This window comes from Hypomesus transpacificus, chromosome 4 (genome assembly GCF_021917145.1).
Source record: "Hypomesus transpacificus isolate Combined female chromosome 4, fHypTra1, whole genome shotgun sequence".
NCBI lineage: Eukaryota > Metazoa > Chordata > Actinopteri > Osmeriformes > Osmeridae > Hypomesus > Hypomesus transpacificus.
The window spans coordinates 4,913,908-4,937,951 of NC_061063.1; the positions used below are offsets into that span (position 1 = coordinate 4,913,908).

The 24,044-nt window shown below is 49.7% G+C and overlaps 1 protein-coding gene across 2 annotated transcripts in view; it reads right to left on the reverse strand.

Annotated features, from left to right (window-relative positions):
* Positions 1-80: 80 nt before the first annotated feature.
* LOC124466803 (retinoic acid receptor beta-like) overlaps positions 81-24,044 on the reverse strand; it is a 74,847-nt gene continuing 50,883 nt past the window's right edge. For both annotated transcript variants that reach the window (XM_047018679.1, XM_047018678.1), the window contains 6 exons: positions 18,825-18,966; positions 13,069-13,229; positions 7,300-7,476; positions 5,081-5,285; positions 3,819-3,977; positions 81-3,687 (listed from right to left, as the gene is read on the reverse strand). In XM_047018679.1, the coding sequence (XP_046874635.1) occupies positions 3,407-3,687; positions 3,819-3,977; positions 5,081-5,285; positions 7,300-7,476; positions 13,069-13,229; positions 18,825-18,966 (1,125 nt within the window). In that variant the 3' untranslated portion in view covers positions 81-3,406. The remainder of the gene's footprint in view (positions 3,688-3,818; positions 3,978-5,080; positions 5,286-7,299; positions 7,477-13,068; positions 13,230-18,824; positions 18,967-24,044) is intronic.

Genomic DNA, 24,044 nt, shown 5'->3' on the forward strand with positions numbered 1-24,044 from the left:
CTTGTCCTTGGGTCCTCGGAATGTCCTCAAATTCAGCTGTCTCTACGATGCTGAGGTCCACCCTCAGGATCATGGGCAGCAGCAACGCGTCTGGGCATCTCAACTCAAAACAGATCAACACCTTTTGTATTTTAAAATAAATATATTTTTTTATTACTTTGCCAGGGCAGTTCATGGTAAAGTTAAACATTATATGAACATAAAAAGCATTGTTAATGCACAAACAAAGACAATATTGAAAATGTAGAATGGAACGGATAGAAGCTCAAACCGCAGAGCTCCACCGCCATCTTTAAGGATGGTTCCCTCCAGGGCAGAGAAGGGGCTTCTGGGACAGTAGTTGCCATGGAGACTACTACCCCACAACCTCCATGTCCAATAAGACAAGAAAAACAAAAAAAACTCAACCATATTTGATCATGTCTCATAACACAACAACTTTACAACACTGCATATGACGGTGAGGTTTACCAAGACTGGTGAAGAAAGGCGACCAGAGAGATCCTGTGATGTTTACTGACCGACAAAACCTTTGGAACAGATCCTACAACAGGGCTGCTTTCGAGATAGTAAGTCCGAAGTTGACATTCCTATTCTGCGCCCTTTTAGTTTCCATGAGTCACTCTGCTTAGCCATAACCAGACTGCGGCCATTTAGATTGAGTTTGATTGAATGGCGACAGCGTCTTGGCTTCCCAACGCCAGAGGGAAAGCAGCTCTGTTGTGGTGGGAGATGACCCAGCAGGGAGCTTGACAAGCCAGCGCTGGGGCCTGAGATGACTGGTCATCCCCACCTGGGGGACTGTGGCCCCTGCAGGTCCCTCATGTCCTGACCCGTGTGGAGGGGACGCCTGGGCCTGACGCCTGGGCCCACTCCACCGCCGGAGGGTGTGGCTATGAGATGACGCTCTGAAGGGCCAGCTGGCCCAGCGTTGCCACGGAGCTGCAGACCGGAACGCAACAGAACAACATGTCCGCAGCGAGATAGTCAATATTACAGTTACATCGGTACGACATTCAACAGAAGATAAAATTAAACCTTGAGTAATAATTCAGCATGTTTTTTGTTTTTTTTTCTCTCATGAAATGGATCGATTCTCCCTCTGAGTCCAGGCAACCTTCTGGCTGAATGCTCGGAGGGGGGGGGGGGTGTGGACATTCATCGGCCATGAAGGTTTTCCAGCTTCATAGACGCACTGTTCCAGCTCTCCTCCCAACCTCTCAGGTAGACAGCGACAGAGAGAGAGCGCTTTTTCCTCTTTTTTTTTTTCTTTTTTTTATGTAATGAGTTACAGATAAAAAGCTGCTTCAAAAGATGTAGTCCTTAAACACTGCATATCATATAATTTCTATGCAATTCCTTGAACATCTTCACATTCAAACATGGTAAAAAAAACTGAAACGGTTGTGTTTTCCCTTATGATATGTATTTCCATGTTGGAGATGAGTGTGAGCAGAAGATAGCAGGGCATTTATTGGGTTCCAGAAATGTAGTAGCCTTAATTTCCCTTGTGGTAGGATAAGTTTGTGGCTCTAGCTTATAGAATTAGGTTTTGTCTGAGAATGTGAGGTTTCATGTAACAAGAACGTTTTTTTAACCTCAAATCGTCACCGTGTTAGTATCATTCAGCCTTAATAGCATATAAGGTTCATCATTTACAGTATAAGTGCTACGATAAGAATTCCCCCCATGGTGCCCAACAGCAGATCCACTGGTCAACATTTGAAACACAGCCCTTGTCTTCCAACCACAAGGGATACTAACAGGCTTAAGAGGTCCTGTTTCTAAAAATGGAGATTTCTAGTTAGGGGTTTAAAACTCTTTGTGTTAAATATAATCTGTGACTTTGTCTCTGGAGAAAAGCAGCTTGTCTATGATATTAATATCAGGAGGACCATTGTGGTCAGTGCGAGGCGTTAAGTGGAGTCCCCCGACCCCTGAGATAAAGGGCCAAGTCGGATCTACTTTCCTAAGGGGAGGCAGCATGCCTGCCATACTGCACTGTGCTCAGCGGCGGAGGGATATCAGAAATCTCCTTAGCATTACTGTGGTCAGTCTTGAGAAGCAAGGCAAAATATATCACACTGCTTGTAGTGGATTTGTGGATCTTTCCCAATCTACTAGGAGAGATAACATTAGTGTACAATCTTCCCGACAAAGCGGTTCGGTCATGAATATGTATTAAGGATTGCAATGTCCCGCGTTCAACCGTAAAAAAGAAAAAGACACTTATGTAAAGGAGGGATAGAAGTTCTCGACATAGAGCTCCGTCTGAAGGTATGTCTTAGAGCCCATGTGCGCTTTGCGTTACCCAGTTGCTTGTAGAAGCTTTCAGCCACAGATACACCTTCATTAGACTGAACCTGCCTGGGATATTGAAGTAGCACATAGTGCAGAATTCATTTCACCACATCAATTCAGTCTTAGGAGACCTCACTGAGCAAACTACGATCATTTCCACCTAAACCGACTCCACCGAGTTTAATCTTTGGATTAAAACATTCTTAATCCGGTGATGTAATTTTCGGCAAGGTGGATTTTTGTGTGTGTTTATTTAGGCCTGAACAGTTGTAAAAGGTCAGATTCAGTTTTACAAGGTTGTATCTATGGCTGTCAGTTGGGCTTCCCTTCTTTGAGGAAACAGCAGAGAAGGTTCTGCTGCTTATGCAGGAGGGAAGCCTTGCATTCTGGCTGTGTGAATGTAGACTCATTCATGTACAAACATGAACATAAGAGATATATAAAAGACAAAAACAAAAAAAGATTTAAATATAAGAACATATAGAAAATATTAGACTTCCATACGGTCTATATGCAAGAACATTCTATATAACAGTTTGTAAAGGACTTCCAATTGCCCCTCTTGAAACCTCAATGTATCGCCTCAAACGATAATATTTAAGACAATGAAAAAAGCACCACAAAATTCATCATAAAAAAAGAGGTCTAACCATACAATGGTATGTACAATGTATGCCAACAATATGAAAGATTGAAAGAATGAGAGAGATTAAATCCACTTATCAAACTCCCGAGTCCATCATGCAGGTAGTCATTTACATAGGAGACCTGAGGAGTATCACTGTGTACAGGTGGACGTGAGGGTCAAACCCGCCACACCCCAGTCCCAGAGACACAACGTCAATAAGAGCTCAGTTCAGGATTTATACACAAAGCACTGGTCCTTCTAGGCCTCTGTGTTGTCTTTTTTTTGAGAGAGAAAATAAGAGAAAGAGGGAGAGGATAACGTAAGAGTAAGCAAAGGTGAGTTGCCGAGGTTCAGGGTACAGGGAGAGAGGGAGAGAGGGAGAAAGGGTCCACCTTCACCGGCTGTCTACCTCTTTCTTTTCTGTGCAAAGGAATGTCAGAGAGTCTGGGAGGCCCCTGGAGTGGGGGAGGGGGGTCCCTAGGGTTCCTCACTAGGGGTGGCTGTGGCCTCCTCGCTGTCGGATGACCCAGGTGACTCCGGGCAGGGCTTGGGCCCCTTGTCCCCCATGTCCGCTTTGTCCTCCTTGTCCTCCTCGTTTGCCTCCTCCTTGGGGCTGTCCTTGCCGGGGCTGGCCTCTCCGTCCTCGGGGCTGCCGCTGCTCTGGCCGTCCTGGCCCTCCGAGTTCTCCAGCATCTCCTGGATGAGCGGCGGCATGGAGCCTGGGATCTCCATCTTCAGCGAGATGACACGCTCCGCACCTGCCAGAGCGCACATGGAAAAACACGTGGTCATACTTACGCATTACTGGATCCATATGTACTGTCTGTGTAGGTAGGGAGGTGCGTGCTCATGTATGTGCATGTGTGCGGAGAGACTGCAGGCAGGCTACCTTTAGCGCTGATGCTGCGGAGGTCGGTGATCTTCATGAGGGTCTTGGGGAACATGTGGGGCTTGCTGGGCCTCCTCTTCCTCACGTAGATCTTCAGGGCCTCCAGCAGAGGCTCCTGCAGCTGGTCCACCTTGGAGGGCTCCTCCAGGTCCTGTCGGTCTGAAGCCACAAACACACACACATCATCGAAGAAATCATTAGAAACTCTTATACAAATATATCATACCTGCATCATTTCTTTTTTTTACTGTGAACGTGAGCTGGTTAGAAACCAAAACAAATCAAGCGCGTTATTAATAACCTGGGTTGTTTTATACCTGACGCCTGAAGTGCCTCTCATGACCAAAGGGTGGCACTGTGTGTGCGTGCATGTGCACATGCGTGTGGGTGTCTGCACGTGTGTACATTTATGTGTTGGTACAGCTCATCAGCTCATGCTGTTGCAGACCCTGGCTCCTCCCAGCCACAGAGTGGGGGAGTCAGAGAGCTACGCTCTCCTGGATTACGCAAGAGCATGTAATATTTGGCAAGACTCTGGGGATTCACGCCTCGGAATGGAAACTTAGCCCTGATGCACCAGTGACACACCTCGTAGAGACAGAGGAATGGAGGTGGTGGTGGTGGGGGGGAGCTATAATAATCTGCACTGGCTCTGATGAGTTGCTTATGCCTTTGGGTATCCTTGAGAAACATTCAGAAGAAGAAGGAAAAAAATGATTCATTTCCTGTGAGAGGAGCAGGAAAACAACGTACTTTTACACGCAGGGACGCTAAGATACACACACACACACACACACACACACACCACATCTCAGACACACCACATCTCACACCCCTTCTCACACACAGATCATGTCTCACACACACCTTGTCAGCTCACTGTGTATAATCGTGTCTCAGAGAGTGACCTTAGTTTGACCGGAATCCAGACTCCTCCCTCCTGGTTTCACAAAGGTTTTTATCAGCTTTTCTTACAAGTCCTTATTTACTGAATAGCTCCTTGGTATACACTTGTTTAAGACTGTATTACTATAAGCCCTGTGTGTATAATAAAATCATGATTCTCGTGTGTGTGAGTACATTTAAAGCTGAAGTGTTGAAGTGAACCATCAGACTCCCCTTCATATTCACTGTCAGGCACAGCTGTTCCAAAACATCTATTCAAACTTCTACTTCTATTCTCTTTTAACCCCCCCCCCCTCCCCACACACACACAACCCCCCCCCCCCCCCCACACACGCAAAGTGCCCGCCGGTGCCCACCTCCGGAGATGAGACAGATGGCACTGAGGAGGCCTGTCTCCGTGTCGTCCATCTCGATGGGCAGCAGCTGGTTGGCGAAGGTGAACACCAGGTCTGTGAGAGGGCCGAAGCCAGCGTTGTGCATTTGCGTCCGGTTGAGGGTCAGCCCGTCTGAGAAGGTCATGGTGTCCTGGTCCGGGGTGTAGCGCGTGCAGATGCGCAGGATCTGCGAGGTGGGTGTAAGGACGAGGAGGAGAGAGTGGGTCTTTTCCGGAAGGGAAGTGGAAGACAAAAGTTGACGCTGCAACTGTCAAATCTGGATCCGGAAACACAAAATAACCTGTGGAGGAAGTTTGAAGGGAAGTGCTGCCCACTGGTACAGGTGTAAGTCACCTTTGAGTTCTCATTTGTTTCCTAGTTTGTGTCTGTGAGAAGGAGAAACAGACAGTCTAATGAAGAGGCAGACCGGTGGATGTGATGCCTATAGCGCTCTTTGAAGCCAGTTGAGTGGGCTGGCGCTGACAGTGAGTGGCAGGCGCGTCCGCAACATGAAACAGAATAATACATGACTGTTGGCGGTGACTCACACCGGCTGGCCAGGCCCCGGCATAGCACACACACACACACACACACATATACACACACAACAGCACATTAGCACACACACGTACACACGTTTGATCCTCCCTCTCACAACTTAAATCCAGCTCCGCAGCACAATAGGCCAGCCATGACCTTCACTATAGAATTCTGTCAGTGTGTGTCTGTCAGAGTCATCTCTGCAGGTCTTCAACTTCTCAACTTGGTGCTTCTGAGAGTTCAATTCCAGCGGCTTGTCACTTTTGACCATACCACATCAGCACTACAAATACAACTACTATTACAGCAAATTCCCATATCTAATCATAGCGCACACATATATTATCGTCCAAGCACACATACGTGCACACACACGCAAAGAGAGATAATAACAGGCCCTGTTTTCTAGGATTCATAGCTTTGTCATCCAGGCCTGTGTGCTTTAATAAGTCCGGAAAGTGATACCATCAGAGGACAAAGCCCAAAACCACAGCAGCTCAAAACAAATACCTCGAAACGGAGAGAGGGACAAGAAAGGAAGGGGAGAGTGAGAGAGAGAAGAGAGGGAGATTATATATATATAGAGAGAGAGAAAGAGATAGAGAAAGGGGAGAGAAAGAAAGAGATAGGACACAAAACAAGATAAGGGAAGGGCCTTCTCAGGTCAGCCAGAGTGCTGGGGGCCGCAGCTAGGAGGAGTGGAGCAGGTCAGGAAACAGCGACTGGGCTCCGGAGAGAGAGAAGTGCACATGATGTGGGCTTGAGACAGGGCACTGGGGGGGGATCGCCCATGGGCGGTGGAGAAAATCCTGGTCCTGCTCCACCCCTCTCTCTCTGTCTCTCTCGGTGTGTCTCTCTCCCTCCCTTCCTGAGAAGGGCTAATCAAATCACTGCCTCTCCTGGGTCTGAAAACTTTGCTCCAGCTCTGCATGGATGAGATCCCAGAGATAGAGAGTTAGAGAGAGAAAGAGAGAGAGAGAGATAGAGAGAGAGAGAGAGAGAGAGAGAGAGAGAGAGAGGGAGGGAGAGAGAGATGGGAAAAAGAGGGAAAGGGAGAGAAGCAGGGAGAGAGATGGTGGGCATGGGGAGAGGGGGAGGTAGGAAAGGAGGGAGGGTGGAGGAAGAGAAACAGCCGCTTCTCTTTTCCGTCTCATTACCGGGACTACATTAGTAAGTCGCTTCGCTCCTCAACAACACCCAAACATACAAACAAACAAACAGACGCTCAGCTGCCGGCAGTTCATTAACTACTGTACTGCCTGCTCCAACAAAACACACACTGTTTCAGACAGAAAATACACAGAAACAAGAAGAACTATACTCAGTCCATCCCAAACCAAGTTAAAAGCTGAGAAATGTCCCAGAGTCAGTGATCTATCCACAGATGGCTACGTAAAGATCAATTAATCTACACAAGGATCGACCGCAGGGATCAATTGATCCGATCTCCCATTGGATGGCTGAGAGAAACGTCCAATTAGATCCAAGAGAGGTGGATCTGAGGTGAAGCCAATTCCCTTCAGGTTTGAGCTTATTGACTGTCTAACTGCTGAAGCACCCAAATGCATTTAAAAGAGATTCGAACACACTTAACATGATGGACGACTGAATTAGATGTCATTTACAACAGAGATAATTGTGATAAAGTGTTGTTGACCCACCAGAATGTCCAGGCAAGCAGCTTTGAGCAGCGTGATCTGGTCAGCGATGGTCAGACCGGTGAAGCCAGGCACTCGTTTGGCAAACTCCACGATTTTGATAATGCACTTGGTGGCCAGCTCACTGAACTTGTCCCAGAGGCCCAGGTCCAGCCTCACGCGGTGGTCTGCACTCGAGTTCTGTAACAGACACACACACACACACATGTATTCGCACACACAGACAGACAGGGGAGAGAGATTTTGTTAGGCGAAGGGGCGGGTGAAGGCATCAGACACTGTGAGCTGCTAATGATCCCCCTCTCCCACACACTCCCCCATCCCCCTGCTCCATATGTGTCAAACTTATATAAAGAATACCCACTCCAGAAGACTGCAGCTGGGGAGCACTGTGGAAATAGTTAGTGTAAATACACTGAGCACAGCACAGCAGAGAGGCTGTGAGGCTGGGCTGGGGCGGGCTGCAGTAATGAGTGATTTTGAGTGGGATGTCTCCGCCGTGATAGGAATCAGCACTAGAGTTGTGACAGGTAGCGCCGAGGGCTTTGAAGTGAAAGGCACCATTAAAAGAGCCAAACTATCTGTATTGGCCAGACCCTATGCAAACTCAGACAGGAAGAGATGGAGGGAGAGAGGGGGGGGCGTGAGAGGGAGACATAAACAGAGAGAGAGGAGTGATTGAAAGAGAGGAGGGAGGAGAAAGAGGCTCTATAGGGAAGTGAAGGAGAGGTAGTGTGAAAGAGAGAAAGAGAGAGAGAGAGAGAGAGACAGAGAGAGAGAGACAGAGAGAGAGAGAGAGAGAGAGAGAGAGAGAGAGAGAGAGAGAGAGAGAGAGAGAGAGAGAGAGAGAGAGAGAGAGAGAGAGAGAGAGAGAGAGAGAGAGAGGGCTCAACAGGCCCAAAAATACCACAGTGCCTGTCTCAGGAGAGGTGAAATGTGGGTGGGTAAACATCTTTCTCCATGCCCTTGTTATAAAGTTGTTCAAAAGACTCCAGAAGTTCTGCCGCCCGTACGTGACAGCAACTCCCGCTTGACATTCTGGGAGGATTTCTGTCTCTCCCACGTATGGACAGTCAGATCATCTCTAAATACTGTATTAATATTCACAGTTTTCTTCAGGCCACCATCATCAGCAGTTTGTCTTTGGTGAAAGCGAGCGGCATTAGAAGGCCAGGGAAAGTCCAAACTCAGCAGACGACATGAAAAAACCCTGAGCAGATCTGTGGAACCAGGGGAGGATGGACAGAATGTGGGAACGAGAGATGAGAGAGGCTTGGCGTCAGAGATAAGCGAGAGATTCAGTCGTGGAGAGGAGGGAGGGAGGGAGGGAGGGAGGGAGGGAGGGAGGGAGGGAGGGAGGGAGGGAGGGAGGGAGGGAGGAGAAAGACAAAAGAGGCAATGGGAGAAAGCAAAAGAGAGAGCGGGAGCGGGAAAGCATCATATGGGGAACTGGCTCCATTATGCAGGGACTATGTGACTCATGGTGCGCTGGATCTGGGGCTGTCTGCTCAGCAAGCCTGTGGATGGAGCAGCTGATGAGCGTTTGTTTGTTTTCCGTTAGTTTACATGAAATGGCCCATCTGTTCAGGCTGACTGGGCCTCGCCATGTGTTCATAGCAAGGGCACACACGTACTCTCTCTCTCTTCCTCTGTCCATTCCTCGCTCTCTCTCTCTCCCTCTGTCTATTACTCTCTCTTTCACTTTCTCTCTCTCTCCCAGTCTCTCTCTCCTTCCCTCCACAACACAAATGCACACAGGCAATCACACGCAGGCTGTGTTAAGACATGCTACTCTTGTTAGCCCCAATGGGGGAACAGAAATAAATATGTATGCATTTGCATGTGTTTGGTTGATAACAGCTTATTCTGGATTGCCTCTGCTAAACAGGGCCATATATGGTAACGAGGGCCACAGGACAACGCAGGCTGAAATATGTTTCTCTGTTCTGTCCCCAAACTGGGACACCGTCAGCTGCAGGTCAAAGAACACGGAGACACACCATTTTCACTTTGACGTCTGACAAATACAAATTTCTGGATGTGAGCCCTGCCATCTCTTCTCCAGCCGACTGTCTCCAGTCAGACAAACAGAGACATATACACCCGGTCACCGGCTCTTTATAGTCTGAAGAGCTTGAAGAGAGCATCTCCCTCAAGCACAACACAGCTCATTGTAATGGCCGCCCATATAGACGTCCCATTGTGCTCCGCGCAGCATCCATTCCCTGGGGCTGTTAGCGCCAGCGGTTAGCCGTTAGCGGGGAGCCTGGACACTGGAGAAAACAATCCATTGTCTGGCCGAGAGAGAGAGAGAGAAGTAGAGAAAGAGAGAGAGACAGAGATAGGAAGATGGACAGAGACGCGGAGCGAGAGATCACTAAATATGATCTGGGGTTAAGTGAGAGGCGCATTAGGCCCAAGCTTAAATCACTGGCAACGAGCAGCAGCAGCCACTGCGCCGCTGCGGACGCACATTCTCCTGACAGACGCCTCCCGTGATGGGGGAGAGGTGGCGACGGAGGGGGAGGTGTGTGCGTGCGTTGGGGGGCTGTGATATTAAAGTCACTCGTCTTGTGTCTCCCCTGGGCGGAGGGAGGGAAGGCGAGAGAGGAGGAGGCAGGGAGGGGGACGTTTCACTGTTATGCCTCCCTCCCCCACCCTACCACCCCCACCTTCCAATCTCAGTCAATTACCCGAGTCCCATAATTCAATAGAGTGAAACAAGGAAGTGGCCGGGGAATTCTAATTTCATTTAAGAGCATTTATCCAAACAAATTAGACAAGTTGCAACATTATAAAATAAGCTGCCAATGTAGAAACGAGAGCAGCTTAGTTCATCACCAGGGGTGCTATGGCTGGGTGTGTGGACATGCAGAGAAAGAGAGAGAGAGACAGAAGGGTATAGAGAGAGAAAGATAGACACAGAGAGAGAGAGAGAGAGAGACACAGAGAGAAAGAGAGAGAGAGAGAGAGAGAGAGAGAGAGAGAGAGAGAAAACAAACACACCAGTGAGCTACCTGTGAGGAATGATGACAGCAGAGTATGGCTCTAATATGGCTAATATCCAGCGGCTCATCCACACAGCAGACACCTCCTTGAGGCGAGGGCCACAAATCCCTTGTGTTATATTTTGTCTTTTAAACTGCCAGGGTCGTTCTTCATCATCATCACTGTCAATGAAGCGTTATTCATTGTCAAACTAAGCCCTCTCACTCCCCCGCCTATCTCCCCTCACCCAGCAATGAACTCCTAAATCACTGCAGACTAGGATTTGAATATTTCACCGCATAATTGGAGCTTTAACCTAATCTAGGGGCGAGTGCGCTCCTCTTCTGTTTCCTGTGCGGAGGACTCAAAAGGCAAGTCGGGAACCAATTGCTTGTAATAATGAGGAACTTCTCACAGTCTGTGAGCAAGCATAATTACCACTGATCCAGATTAAGGCTTTATCAGGGGGGGACTACTGCCAGTCTAGTTGCTAGCACACATTGGCTCCTGTCAGGACTGGGGCTTCCTTTGTGCAAATATATTTGCTCTTGGTTACGATCTCCAACTCAAAGGCTCTATTAGTTGAAATGAGGGTCTGACGGGTGAGACGGTGGTGAGGTGAGACGAGCTGTTTGTCGCTCACATCAAATTCAAAAAGGAGATGTTGTTATCTGAACACATGATAAACCCCCCATAGAATTGTGCAAATATTTACTACCTCGATTTAGCTTCGCTTCAATTTCACTACAATCTGGCTATCTATCTTGAAATAAATGAACTGAGAAAATAACTGTGAAAATCACAGCACAAAAAAAAGGAACATTTCCTTATTTACACAGTTGGACTGTTTAAAACCGCACACAGCCCTTGCAAAGGCTACATGCCTGACATCCGTCATGAGACTTGTTTAATCCCTCAGACAAGGGGAGGGTAGTGGAATGTGTGTGTACCACATCATTACTAACACACATCTCCCCGTCCAAGCTACAAAGTATTCCCGACAATACACTTTTTGTGTCAATCACTGCTACCTCATGTTGAGCGTTAACTATATGCAAGTCAGTTTAAAAACACAAGTCTGCCATGCCTACCTGTCAATCGCAAGCTCTGCTATCTCCACCTGCTATCGAGCTGTCAATCACACTCCATTTCCAGACTATTTACCTGTCAAAGCCTCCCAAAACACTGCCCAGCAAAGTTATGCAGCATGGCAGTCTATCTCCATGTCAGTCTACCCTGCCGTGGGCAAGTACATGTCAGACACAGGTATTTGCTCCAGAGGGGTTTTCGCTCATGTTTTTTTGTCAATCTTTCACATCATCATGGACCCCTCCCAGCACAGGAAAGCTGTTACAGCTACATGTCCTGCCTCCATCCTGTCCACTGACACCAAGGTCAGCCAGGGAAGGCAGCTCGACCATATGAATGTCGAGTCAGAGGTGTAGAAAACTTGGTTTGAGGCTGTCTCACTGTAGGTGTTCTGTTCTGAGGAGACCTCACTGTTGACAACCTGATCTGAGGCCAGCCCACGGCGGAGACACAGCCCTGCGTGCACCCTGCCGGACTGGTGGCTGGCGCACGACCAGGCTGGATGAGCAGGGCAGGATGGTGAAGGGGTAAAGGACAGCAGTCTTGTCTTAGGGCTGGAGGGGGGGGGGGGGGGGGAGTCATTTCCAAATCAACTATGACGCCTGCTGAAAAAGGGAAGGAGGACAAAGTCTTCAGAGTGACAGGCGTTAACAGTGATCAACTAAGCCCCGGCACCCGTCAACGCCAACCCCCCGCCTTAGATACCGACGCAGCAGCGGAAGCAGATCATGACGCAAGCTGGTGGATCAGCCTGCAAGAATCCCACTTTGCCGAGGCGGCAGGATGGGAGGAGTCTCTGGGGCTGGCGTGATGATGGCCCGCGCTCCTGTGAAGGCACACCCACCCGGGCGCTGACACTCCCTGGGGTTCATGTTTGATGTCTTTGCTCTCCCACCCGCAGTCGCCCTCTCATGTCGCTTCTTCTTAATGTGTCGCAACATGTGGAACGCAGGCGTAAACAATCGGAGCCAGCCCAGAGTGTGATATTTAGCAGACTGTCTGAGTCGGTCTCCTCGGGGTGGACATGCTGCGCAACGGGACTCTGTTTGATTCAGTGGCCTGTCGAGGTTCACGCTGTAGGTGGTTCGGGGAGTAGCTCAGTGCTAAAAACGGCTCGAACGCTTGTAGGGACACTGTTTCAAATAGGGATGGTTCAGATCAGCTTGCTAGGATGTCTGATTTCAGTTTTCCCTCAAAATCGGTGATCACATGAATGGGGGTGTAAAGGAGTGAAAACGTGGAGTTCGATATTGAGGATTTGCTGCGATGTGGTCTCATAATGGAGTGCCCCACCTGTATTAGGGGGGATTTGGAATACAGTAGATGACATTGATTATCTGTGCAGTCTCCAGTCGGAGTTACTTTAGCGGGCAGGAATCCAACAAATACACATTCTGCCGTCAGAGGGGTCAGAGGGGTCAAACGGAGGTCGTTGATTTGGGTTGAGTGGTCAGATCAGGTATCAGGAGACTTCCACGTGATCGTACGCCAATAACTCGATCAGGTCTGAAGCTCATTAACTGAATCCCTGCATACAAAGCATTTAGTGTCCACGGTGTGTTACTAGAGGGGAGTCTGTTGTGTCGTGTGTTAGCGTGTACGTGGGTACATGTGTGGGTATGTACCTAAGTGGTGCGTGTACAGATGCGCGTGTTTGCGTGCGTGCGTGTGAGTGTTCCATGGCCGAGGTCTCACCGTGGTGTATTTACCCAGCTGACAGAGAGAAGGAAAGGTCTCCTGGTGAGCCTTGCGGATCTTCTCTATGATGGTCTCCAGCTCGGCTGTCATCTCGTAGCTCTCTGCCAGCTCCGGCTTGGGGCTCTCCTTCTTCTTCTTGTTCCTGTCGTTCCGAACGGCTGGGCGAGGAAGAGAAGAAGAAAGGTGTTATGTGTCAACGATGTCTCCGAAATCTCAAGGGAAAACCCATCTCTTGACACATGGATACACGGACTGGTCTCATGTCAGGGCTAATATCAGTGTCTGCAGACAGCCATTGGAACAATTTAGACCGGCTTTCACTAGTGTGGTCTGCAAACTTTCACTGAATTGCCCGTGAAGTACATTGTCAATGATGTACCTGAGTGCCTATGTCTAATTAATGTCTATTCAATAGGATTCACATAATGAGATACTCTATTCAATTCTATACACATGAAGGCCATGTGAAAACATCCTCAGTTCAAACACGTCAGACAAATGATACATCAGAACTCAACTTAAGGCAGAAAAAATACAGGTATTAATATTTTCAAGAGTCCTTGTTAGAAAGTTGGGGGACCTGTAACCATCGGAAGGCCAATGAACACTTTAACTTTGCTCTTTGGAAACATGTTCATCTCCTACCTGCGAATGAAAGAACCAAGGACACATTGAGCCCCAGACAAACACACACAGCAGACATTCCTTGGTGGGACAGCCCGAAGCACTGAGGTATGGGTCAGGGCACAACCAAAGACCCAAAAGTCCTCTGGTACTCCACAGAAACCCCCCTCAGAGGAACTCTCCCCGGGGGGTTCAGAGACGGGCAGAGGGTAACTGGGTTCTTTGGGCTCCGGAACTGACAGAGTGCCATCGCTACATCGAAGGCCTGTGATCAGCCACAGTCACCCCCGTAAGATCCAGGACTGGGGGGCGCTGACGGTGCCACGACCCCCCAAGGGAGTTCCTCGCAGCCTGGGTACACAAGACAACACGCGCATCTTCCTCTGCCCTAGTTTACAACGAGCAACCCTTTCATATTCACAGAACAAAGCTGGCGTGCAGAACCTTAAAAGAAGATGAAATAAAACTACGTATAGAGAAATATATTCATGAGCGCCTTTATAAGCACTGGCCTAGATACAGAATAGGAAAAACGTAAGAACTTTATAAAAGGGTGTGATGCCTCTGGAGTAGGCCTTTGAAGGCACAACCGGGATAATCCCGTTTGGATAACCTCGTCCCATATAAAGCCTGAGAAGGTCAAACTGTATAAATAAACACAATATACATACAATACCACTGACAATGTGCACAGACTTCCTACACCACAACAAGCACATGAGGACTTAGCCTCGGTGTGCCACCAGGAGTTTATGGTCTCTGCATATGGCTCCACAGTCTGTGAATCCTGTCCACTGTTCTGTCAGTACCCTTTATAAGCATTTAATCCCCCACAACTGTCAACTCAATCACCATAATGGCTAGGTGGATAGGGCCTTTACAGAAGGCAAGGAAGGCGTGTGTTATGGTTGGCAGGGTGGTGGTGGGGGTGGGGTACCTCTACGTGGATTAGTGTCACCGTGGAAGGGCAGCGACATCACCACTCAGGCGATTAAACAATCCATATTGTATCTTGACCTAGATGTGTCAGGCCTGTATGTGGATCCTGTGTAAATAACCCACCCTGAATGAGAAGCTTTCACCGTGATCCGTGCGTAAGGTCATTTAAACGAAGCCCCGATGATAGTGATTCAACTAATGACTCGGCCAGGACCCAAGCGGTGGGGGGGGGGGTTCGAGAGCACTGTCAGGGAGGGGCTCCAACAGCACGAGGCATGTCAACTCTGACCTCTTTAAAGGAGGTGGTGGAAGCACCGCCGACACGACCGCTTACGGTGCGGCAACCCTGAAAACACGGAGGGACCACGACACAAACAGTGGAGGAAAAGGAAGAAGGAAAAGGAAGAGGCACAGATTAATCGTTCACAGGGCGCTGTGTGTGTGGGTGTGCTGTTCCTGTATGAGGGTATGAGACACAGGCCAGGGCTGATGGCTGTGCTCTATTTGTGCTCGTCTTCCGTAAGCCCAGGCTGCCGCGCCGAGAGGCCTCGGCAGCGTCTGAGACACAGCAGAAGGTCGCTGAGTGATTCACGTTGGAGCCAGTAAACTACTGAAGGACGACCGCTACGGGCCCTCGGGGGGGGGGGGGGGGGGGGGGGGGGGGGTGAGGGGCATGGGGGGTGAGGAGGGGGAGGGACGAACCACTTACATCTCTTGAGGACGCCACAGGGGGCCACAGATGAATGTGGAGCTTTGGGTTCACCTTGCATATGAACAGTGCATGGCCCAGTTGCTGGCCAGGCTGGGGGGAGGAGGCCTGACTAAGCAGAGTTCCTCTGGCTGGGAGAGCAGGCCTCCGTCCAGCCTCTCATGGGCTCGCTGGGAGGGAAGGGCTGCTGGAGGACTTGGGTCACTGGTATCGGCTGGAAAAGGCCGGTGATCATGGTGTAGGGGCTAAGCTGGAAACTGTGACTGATCCTCTTGCCTTGTACACACACACAGATAAAACACACAGATAAAACACACACAAAAGAACAAACACATACACACAGATGGCGAGGGGGGGGGGGGTGTACATGTGTTGGGGGAAGGGGGGGGTCACCAGTCAGGATGGGGTACACACTATGCCTGGCTAGCTGGATAGAAGGCTGGGTGGTGGGCGGTGGCTCAGGAGGCTAGTGAGCCAAGAGCCATGATTCAGGAAGAGAGAGAGGTGACGGCCACACGCCCCCGGGGTGATCAATTAACCCTGCACGCCAAGAAAATGAGTGTCACTGCCAGCAGACACATCTAAATGATGCATCGGACAAGAGGCCATGAAAATAAATGGCTTTTTAATTCCCAGAGACGGACGGACGGGGGACACGGACGGGGGGTGGGGGGGTGAATGTAAGTAGCACAGGGATCTTATCTTGATGACTTTCTACCCAGGAAAACAGCTCCTAACTTCCTAATGAGAGGCTCTGCTTTTTTTGACCCTCTCTTCTCAATTTAAATTTGCACAAAATGATTTGTATTTGCATGTCGGGACTTGTCTGAAACCACCGTGAAGGGTCTTGACACCAACAAAAACGCAAATCAATCCATTCAGAACACAAACACCCTCGAGTTGTCAAGTGTTGCTGTGGAGGGCCGTCGAGCTCTGCTCCGAGTGGCCGCTTAAAGACGACACTCGAGTCCGTCGCCTCCGCTCTCGGCGGCAGGCATCTCGAGGACACTCTTTATTGAGAAATGTAGAGCCCCCTCTCCCTCCTCCCCACACACTCTCCCTCTCCCTCCCCCTCTCCCATCCACTCTCCCCACGCACACTTTCTCCCTCTCTCTCTCCCTCTCTCTCCCTGGCCGCTGTGGAGTATCCTCCAGACACTTTACTGGTCTGCTGACTCTCCGGCGATTGCGGGGATGACGATGGATGCTCGGGAAGGGAAACTCTGCAGCAGACGGCGTGGATGGTGGCGGACGCCGTTTCCCCGAGGCTGCGAGGGCCGGCCATCTGTGCTCGGCGCTCTCCGACAGATGCACCAGTAAATAAACACAATCTTTCTGAATGGCGTGCGTTCCAGCAGAAGCCTAGTCTCCATAACACATTGTGTGACTGCTTCCAACGGGAGCCAGGTGTGTCTCGCAAAACGATGCATAATTCTGTGGTGCCGGCCGTGGAGAGGGTTTAACCTAATGGCCCTGTCGGGGTGGCTGTCAGACGGGACACCTGCACTCTGACAAGATGACCTTGCGGAGGGAGAGTGATACTGATACAACTAGCCGTGGTGAGCTGGCTCCCGACCAGACGACTGGCTCTGGTCAGAAGACAGCGGTGCGCGTGGTTTAAATGCATGCTTGTGTGTTTGTTTGTTTGTTTTCTGTGTGTGTGTGTGGTGAAAAGGCATATATTTTGGCGTGCGTGTGTAAATGCATGCATGCATGCGGGTGTGTGTGTGATGGAAAGAGAAGGAGAGATTGTGTGCGTGTGACAAAAAGAGTGAGAGAGAATGTGCGTGTGTGTGTCAGACACCAGTCAGAGAGCCGAGAGATCAGCAGTCCTTCGGTCTTCCAGAGGCCTGCCTCTGATGTCAGAGAGCAGGGGACGGAGCAGAACAGTGTACAGCGGAGCAGGCTCCAGGCTGTGATGACAGCTCCCCAGTTCCCTGTCCCCCTCTGGCATTCCACACTGGGCTGGCGCCAGTCCAGAGAGCACAGCAGAAGCCAGGGAGGGAGGGAGGGGAGACACACAGATGAGTCAGGCCAGATGCCTGGAGCTTTGTCTTTACAGTCCCCTCCTCTCTCTCACACACACACACACACACACGGACACACAGACATGGACACATACAGACAGCCACCCTCCTTCACAGTTTCAGCAGATACATTCTGGATCATATCAGATCTCATGAGGCTCAGGGCCTCATGGCCGCGTATGAGAGAGATGATAGGAATAGATAACGGAGCAGCTGGACACACACACCTAACACACACACACACCTAACACACAATTCGTTCCTTTGTTTTCAGGAGTAGTTATCTGCAGATATCAGCACATGACAACCCATCAGCAGTCCTCCAGAGCATTCCATTCCCTCTTCTTACAGAAGGTTGGAGAAGTTGGGGACACAACAATATGACCCCCCACCCATGACGGGAGGCTCTCTAGCTCACAGCCCAGTGGGGGTCGGGAGAGGGGGGGGGGGGGGGGGTCGAGGGGTATTAAGACATCACCTCCTATGTTCTGCTTTTACCAGTGGGGGAGAGGAGGGGAAAAAAGAACAGCAACAAAAGGAAATAAATGGTTTCTGGCCTCGGGCCTAATGGAGTGTGAAGTGGACCTGGGCGATAACTGCTGATGCAATCAAAAGGCGCCAATAACCTGTGAAATGCAAACTGTTCCAGTGGCTAACAATGGAATGGAGCAACATGAGCATTTTTGACATTAGCAAGTGACTCCTGCTCTGGAGAGAAATGGAACATTCTAGTGTCATAATGCTGTGTTTCGAGGACAGCCCTTGCAGTTTGTACACAAGAGGCCACTATGTTCTATGATGGCAAGATACTGTATTAGATTTTGTTATATGCTGCCCTAAGCAAAACAAATAATATACTTAAAGTATACTTGCAAAGTATAAGTACAAACAAGTATTTAAATTGTCATGATTGTACGTGACAATACAAAATCAGTACATTTGTCTAAAAAAATACACAAATATGAAATATAATTAAAACGTATTAAAACTTATTTGACACATTTTAATTAGATTTCAGAGAACCTAAGGGCCCAGCTTGGGGCCCTTTCCTCTCCAGGTCAGCTCTAGAAAGGGTCTTCATTAACGCTTCTGAGTTTACTCTGAGGATAATCATATACACTGTGTTGGGTCTATATGGGCTTTGTCTCTGAGGGCCAGCACAGAAAAACTGATGAGGGCCAGCGTCTCAAGACCAATATTCTGTAATCCCACATGGATACTGTAGAGCATTATAACAACCACACACACACACACACACACACACACAGTCAGTCAACACACCATATCATACATGCCATATCATTAAAAGAAAATGACTTAATCCACAGCCCAAACTGCCTGAGCAGGACACTGTTGGATTGGACACACTGGAGACAGTCCCATGTGACTGGGAACGTGGGGGGCCTAGGAAGCGGTGTGGCTGGGATTAGTGTGGGATTAGGGATTGAGACTCACACTCTTTGGACATTCCCACTGCGAAGCACTTCTGCAGGCGGCAGTACTGACAGCGGTTCCTCGTCACCTTGTTGATGATGCAGTTCTTGTCCCTGTGACACGTGTACACCATGTTCTTCTGGATGCTTCTGCGGAAAAAACCCTTTGAGGGAGAGAGAGAAAAGGGGAGAGTTAGGGAGAGTGACATCGGGGAGGGGTGGAAGGGGAAAGGCTGAACAGGAAGAGGAAGAGTTAGATCGTCATTGTTCTGATCTCATTCGGCCGGAATCTTCTGCAGCTACACCACTTCAAAAGCCCATTTAGTGTATGCAGTCCTAGTAAGCCTGTCAGACTCAATCGTCCTCTATCAGCATGTGAAGGTGTTATGCTAGATGTATTCTGCCTTGTGTCCTGGGTGACGGGGGGGGGGGGGGGTAGGTGAGAGTTCTAGCAGCTCTTCATGGGGGAACAACGTCAAAGGAAGGTGGGTTAGGCTACAAGGCAGGGTCCTCATGAGAATGGACTGGAACACACAACACTGGGACACCTAAGTGGATCAGGACCTACAGAGAGTGGTGCAGTATGGGAGTATGAGTTTCTTGAGTTTCTGTGTGAGTGTGTGAGTTTTCTGTGTGAGTGTGTGAGTTTCTTTGGTTCTGGTGAGAGTGGGGAATAAGGGCTCTGTATTTGTCAAGGTGACTTTCAGCTTCTTACAACTCCCTCGCACAGAACTAGAGGACCAAAGCTGTCCAAAGCCAGAACTCCTTTTCTCAAATTGTATTATATATATATATATTATTATTTTTTTCTTCTGCTTCAAACTTTTACCATAGGCACCTTTTGTATTATTATAACATTCATCACTCAGGAGTATTGGTGGTTGGTTCCATTGTGAAACACATGATAACTACACATTTATTCTGCTCCCCTCAAGAGAAACACAGTGAGTAAATATCTTTTAAAGAACATTCAGAATGATGGCAAGACCAGCCCGTAATCTAATTTACTTTTATGAAGTGACTTGCTACGGTACAACAATTTATGAGTGTACGGAAGAAGAATTATACAGAATTCACAGCACACTACACGCTTTTCAGATCAGATTTAGAGTTAAAAAAAAACTGAACAGGGGTTGTCTGTGAAGTTTCAGCAACACTGAGGAGGACAAAAGATGCTAGGTTAGCAAAGAAAGAGGCAGCTTCTTTTAAGATGTTTCAGTTGTGATTCATTCGATTTTGCTCTGGGGTACTGAGCTATGATCATCCATCATTCAGGCCCTTTGCACATATTTACAGACGTCCATCTCTCTGCCTGAGGAGATCTGTGGAGAGGGTTATTGTGTGTGTGTGTGTATGTGTGTGTGTGAAAAGGGGGGTGGCTTACATTTCCATTTCCCATATGCGTCTGTGACTGATGGGACCTTGCGTTTTCATTAGAGGAGCAGAGTGCATGATGGGTAACAGATTAGATCACAGGGCTGAAACGGCTGACTCTGGAGCCCATCTGGGCCCTGCCTCCTGCATCCGTCAAATGCAGAACCGCCCCCTCGGCGCCACAGACAACATATCCACCAGCCAATCCCGTCGCAGCCCTGACAGCATGTGACCGTTCCGAGGTCACCTCCCCCAGCTGGGCATCACTCATTTTCTTAATAGAGGCCTTTATCCTGGCTGATGTAAGCTGAGCGAATTCTTATACATCCCCTGTTAGCAGTGATTGACGGCCGTTGCCGGGCATCTCTGCATGCTGCCGTGCATGGTGCCGTGGTGCATGGCTGCAGCACCCAAGGCCAGGCAGGCAGTTATCCTGCTCAAACCTGGATGACCAATCAGGATGGACGCCCAATATCTGGAGGACAGGCCGGACGCCCTTGGAGCTGTGTGTGTGTTGAGTGTGTGTGTGTTCAGGTTGGATGAGGGATCCAAGGACACTGAGGTAGTTTAACCCTGTTCATATCAGACCAGCTGGCCTAGAAGCAGCGTGTGATCATGTGCATCAAATATATCCAGGTTCCAAGTATGTGGGGACAGAAAAGACTGCTTGTCAATTAAAAATCAGATAGAGAGAGGGAGAGAGACGGAAAGTACAAGAGAGAGAATTAGACAGACAGAGAGTGAGAGGGAGAAAGAGAGAGAGAGTGAGAGAGACAGTGATAAAATGAGAGAGAGAGGGGGTAAAAGAGAGAAGGAGAAAGAGTGTGAGAGACAGCGATAGAGAATTGAGTCTTTCTGAAACTATTTCTTAGCAGCAGTCCACTCTAAGACCCTTCATCTATGTGGGGCCTCTTAGGAAAAGCTATCACTGTCTGTGATGACATAGAGCCACAGATACTTTATCACCTCTCTCTCCCTCTCTCCCTCTCTCTCCCTCTCTCCCTCTCTCTCCCTCTCTCCCTCCCTCTTTCCCTCTCAAGTATGGCCTAAGCATTTTAAATGTGTTGTTTCCCTGAATTCATGGCACAGAACAGAGACTGAAAGAACTTCTCTTATGAAGCACAGTATACGAATGTCCATCTCCTGTTGTGAGTAGTGCTCAAAACAGAGCACTTGAAGTGCTTGTGATGAACTCATTTATGTCTGTCAACCAGTTAGCATCAATGCTTTCAAAGCTGATGCTGACTAAACAACAGCAGTCTGGCCATTAAGAAACTCGAAAACACAAAGAAACTCGAAAACACATTTCCTTTGACCTGTATGCTGCAGGTATTATGAAAAGTGCACACAGAGACCAATGTTCTACTTTGCTCAGTATGGATGTACTAGTGTTCTGTAGTGCCCTCATTAACCTTTTCTCTGTCTCTCTGTCTCTCTGTCTCTCTGTCTCTCTGTCTCTCTGTCTCTCTGTCTCTCTGTCTCTCTCTCTCGCCACCCCTCCTCCACCTCTATCTCCATGACTCTGCTCTCAGCATCTTCTCTCCCTCTCTTTATTCCTTCCCCCATACTCTCGACTGCAGACCTCCGGTGATATTCTCCCGCTTGTGATCTGCTTGTTTTCTCATTTCTATCTTGGAACCCAGTATGAAAAGACCCCCTTGAGTGGAGCACTGTGTGTACCCAAGCGTCGGCGAATGGGGCCTGTTGGGGTCAAAACGGAGGATGAAATCCTCAGTTGGCTGTGGGGACACAGATGGTTGTCTCCTACCAAGGCTAGTGCTGCCACGACCTGGACACATCTCATCTGTTTCTGAAACCGTTTGCCTGGTAAGGCCCTGGCAAGACGTAATGTTAAGGGCAAGATCACCTGACACCCTACTATCTCAATCCCCTTGTTCCCCTTTGCCCCCCCCCCCCCCCATCAACCCTCCACCACCTGCCTCCACCCCCCACACCCCTACGAGGCCCCCTGGGACATGGGCTGATCCACCTGGGAGACCGACAGGGTCACTTCCCCTGGACACTTCCCCATACACCCCCCCTACCCATCCCCACCCCCCACGCCTGATAAACTGCATCTTATCAGGGATCGTAATCCACCATCTTGTTATCTTAATGGGGGAGGGATAGGGTGTCACCGCCCCAGCCGGGGCAGCTCAGGCCTTCTCGTTTACAGATTAAAAAACGAAAGTGCCGCTCCCCATCAATTATTCAGCCACAACCCAACCACCTTCCCCTCGTCCTCGCCCCCTCGACGCTCCACCGCCCCCCCCCCCTACCCTCCGTCCACCCCCCCCCCCCCCCAACTCTGGCGTTTTGTGTTGCCTGAGCATTCAGTACGGGCAGAGGGGCGGAGAAGCGGATTAGCTTTCGCTCTTAATCGCGCGGACATCTTATCGCCGTGGTGGAAAGTGGAGAGGACACTGGAGACCCCCCCCCCCCCCCCCCCCCCCGGGAAGGGAAGGGGGGGGGGGGGTTCTCTACAAAAACAAGCAAGAGAAGGGGGTTGGGCTGGGGTGCAATTTAGCCAGGCTATTACTTACACCTGCAGTTCACTGGAGAGGCGAAACACACCAATCAAAGAGGATGGGGGGCATGGGCAAAGGTACGACAGGGAAAGAGTGAGGGAGGGAAGGATGGAGGTTGTGTTACGGGAGCGGAGGGGAACAGGGTTGCGGTTCACCTTTTGTGTGAGCTGTGTTCCTCTGTTGAACATGGGAGAGGTGACGACCGAGGCTGGGTACCATTGAAAAGACAGAGTAAATAAGAGAGCAAAAAAGGAGCCCGTCCCACACAAAGACCGGCTTTGTTGCCGTGGTGAACGTGAAACCCCAACAGATAAGACACACACATAAGAGGTACAGGCCCTGGAGAGCTGCAGTCAAATGGGTCCTGCACAACAGTGCACAAGAGGGATGAGAAGAGCCATCCATCCAGCCGCCGCCCGCCCCCCCCCCCCCCCCCCCCCTCCTCCTGTCTCCACATTTTTCCCTCTCTTTCTCGACTCTCCAATCCGGAAACAAACAGCACCGCAACCCGACCAGTTCTTATCTTCACATCGCGAGCCCGAAGACCACAGATGGGCCGGCTAAGCGAAGCGAGAGAGAAGGAGGGATGAGGGATACGGTGGGGAAGGACGAAGAGGGAGAGGGTGAGGGCGAGCGAGAGGCCGTGAGAGGCTTTTCAAAGGAGCGGGTGACTCACCTCGCCTGCCCTGAATGGAATCAGAGACAGAGGGAGCGAGCGAGAGCGAGGGAAAGAGACTGAAAGAGAGAGAAGAAAGACAGGATGGTAGAGAGAATGAAGAGGGGCCCCCCCAGATGGGTTTCGGATCTCCCTCCGACCCACAAACGCTCCACTGTAACTCCAGTCTTCTTCAGACGGTCTGTCTCCATTGAGCTCTGAGTTTTCACCTCAGCCACGCAGGGACCTGCGGGGGGGGGGGGGGGGGGTGAGGGGGAAAGGGTGGGGGTGAGGGGTTGTCTCTCAACAGCCAGCTTTGACAGCTCGCTCTCAGAAAGGTAGTCTAGGATTGATGGGCTGACACCCCCCCCCCTTTAACTAGGCCAAACACTGAAAATAACAGCTGACGGGCAGGATGAATTACACAGTTTGCAGCTACTTTACATTCAGACACTCTCCAAGCACACATGATCCTTTATATGTGTGTACGTCTTCACCTCCCCTTTCACACCGGCCCACTAACCGGGGCAGAACACTGCTGTTGGCGTCGGTCTCAACGATCTCGCCCGTGTTCACTGACCCCCTGTTGGTCAGCGATTGGCTCCTGAACATGAAATGCCTGCACGAGTATCGTTTACGCTGCGTAACGCTGAAACTATCTTTGCATGACTGTGATGCCAAAAGC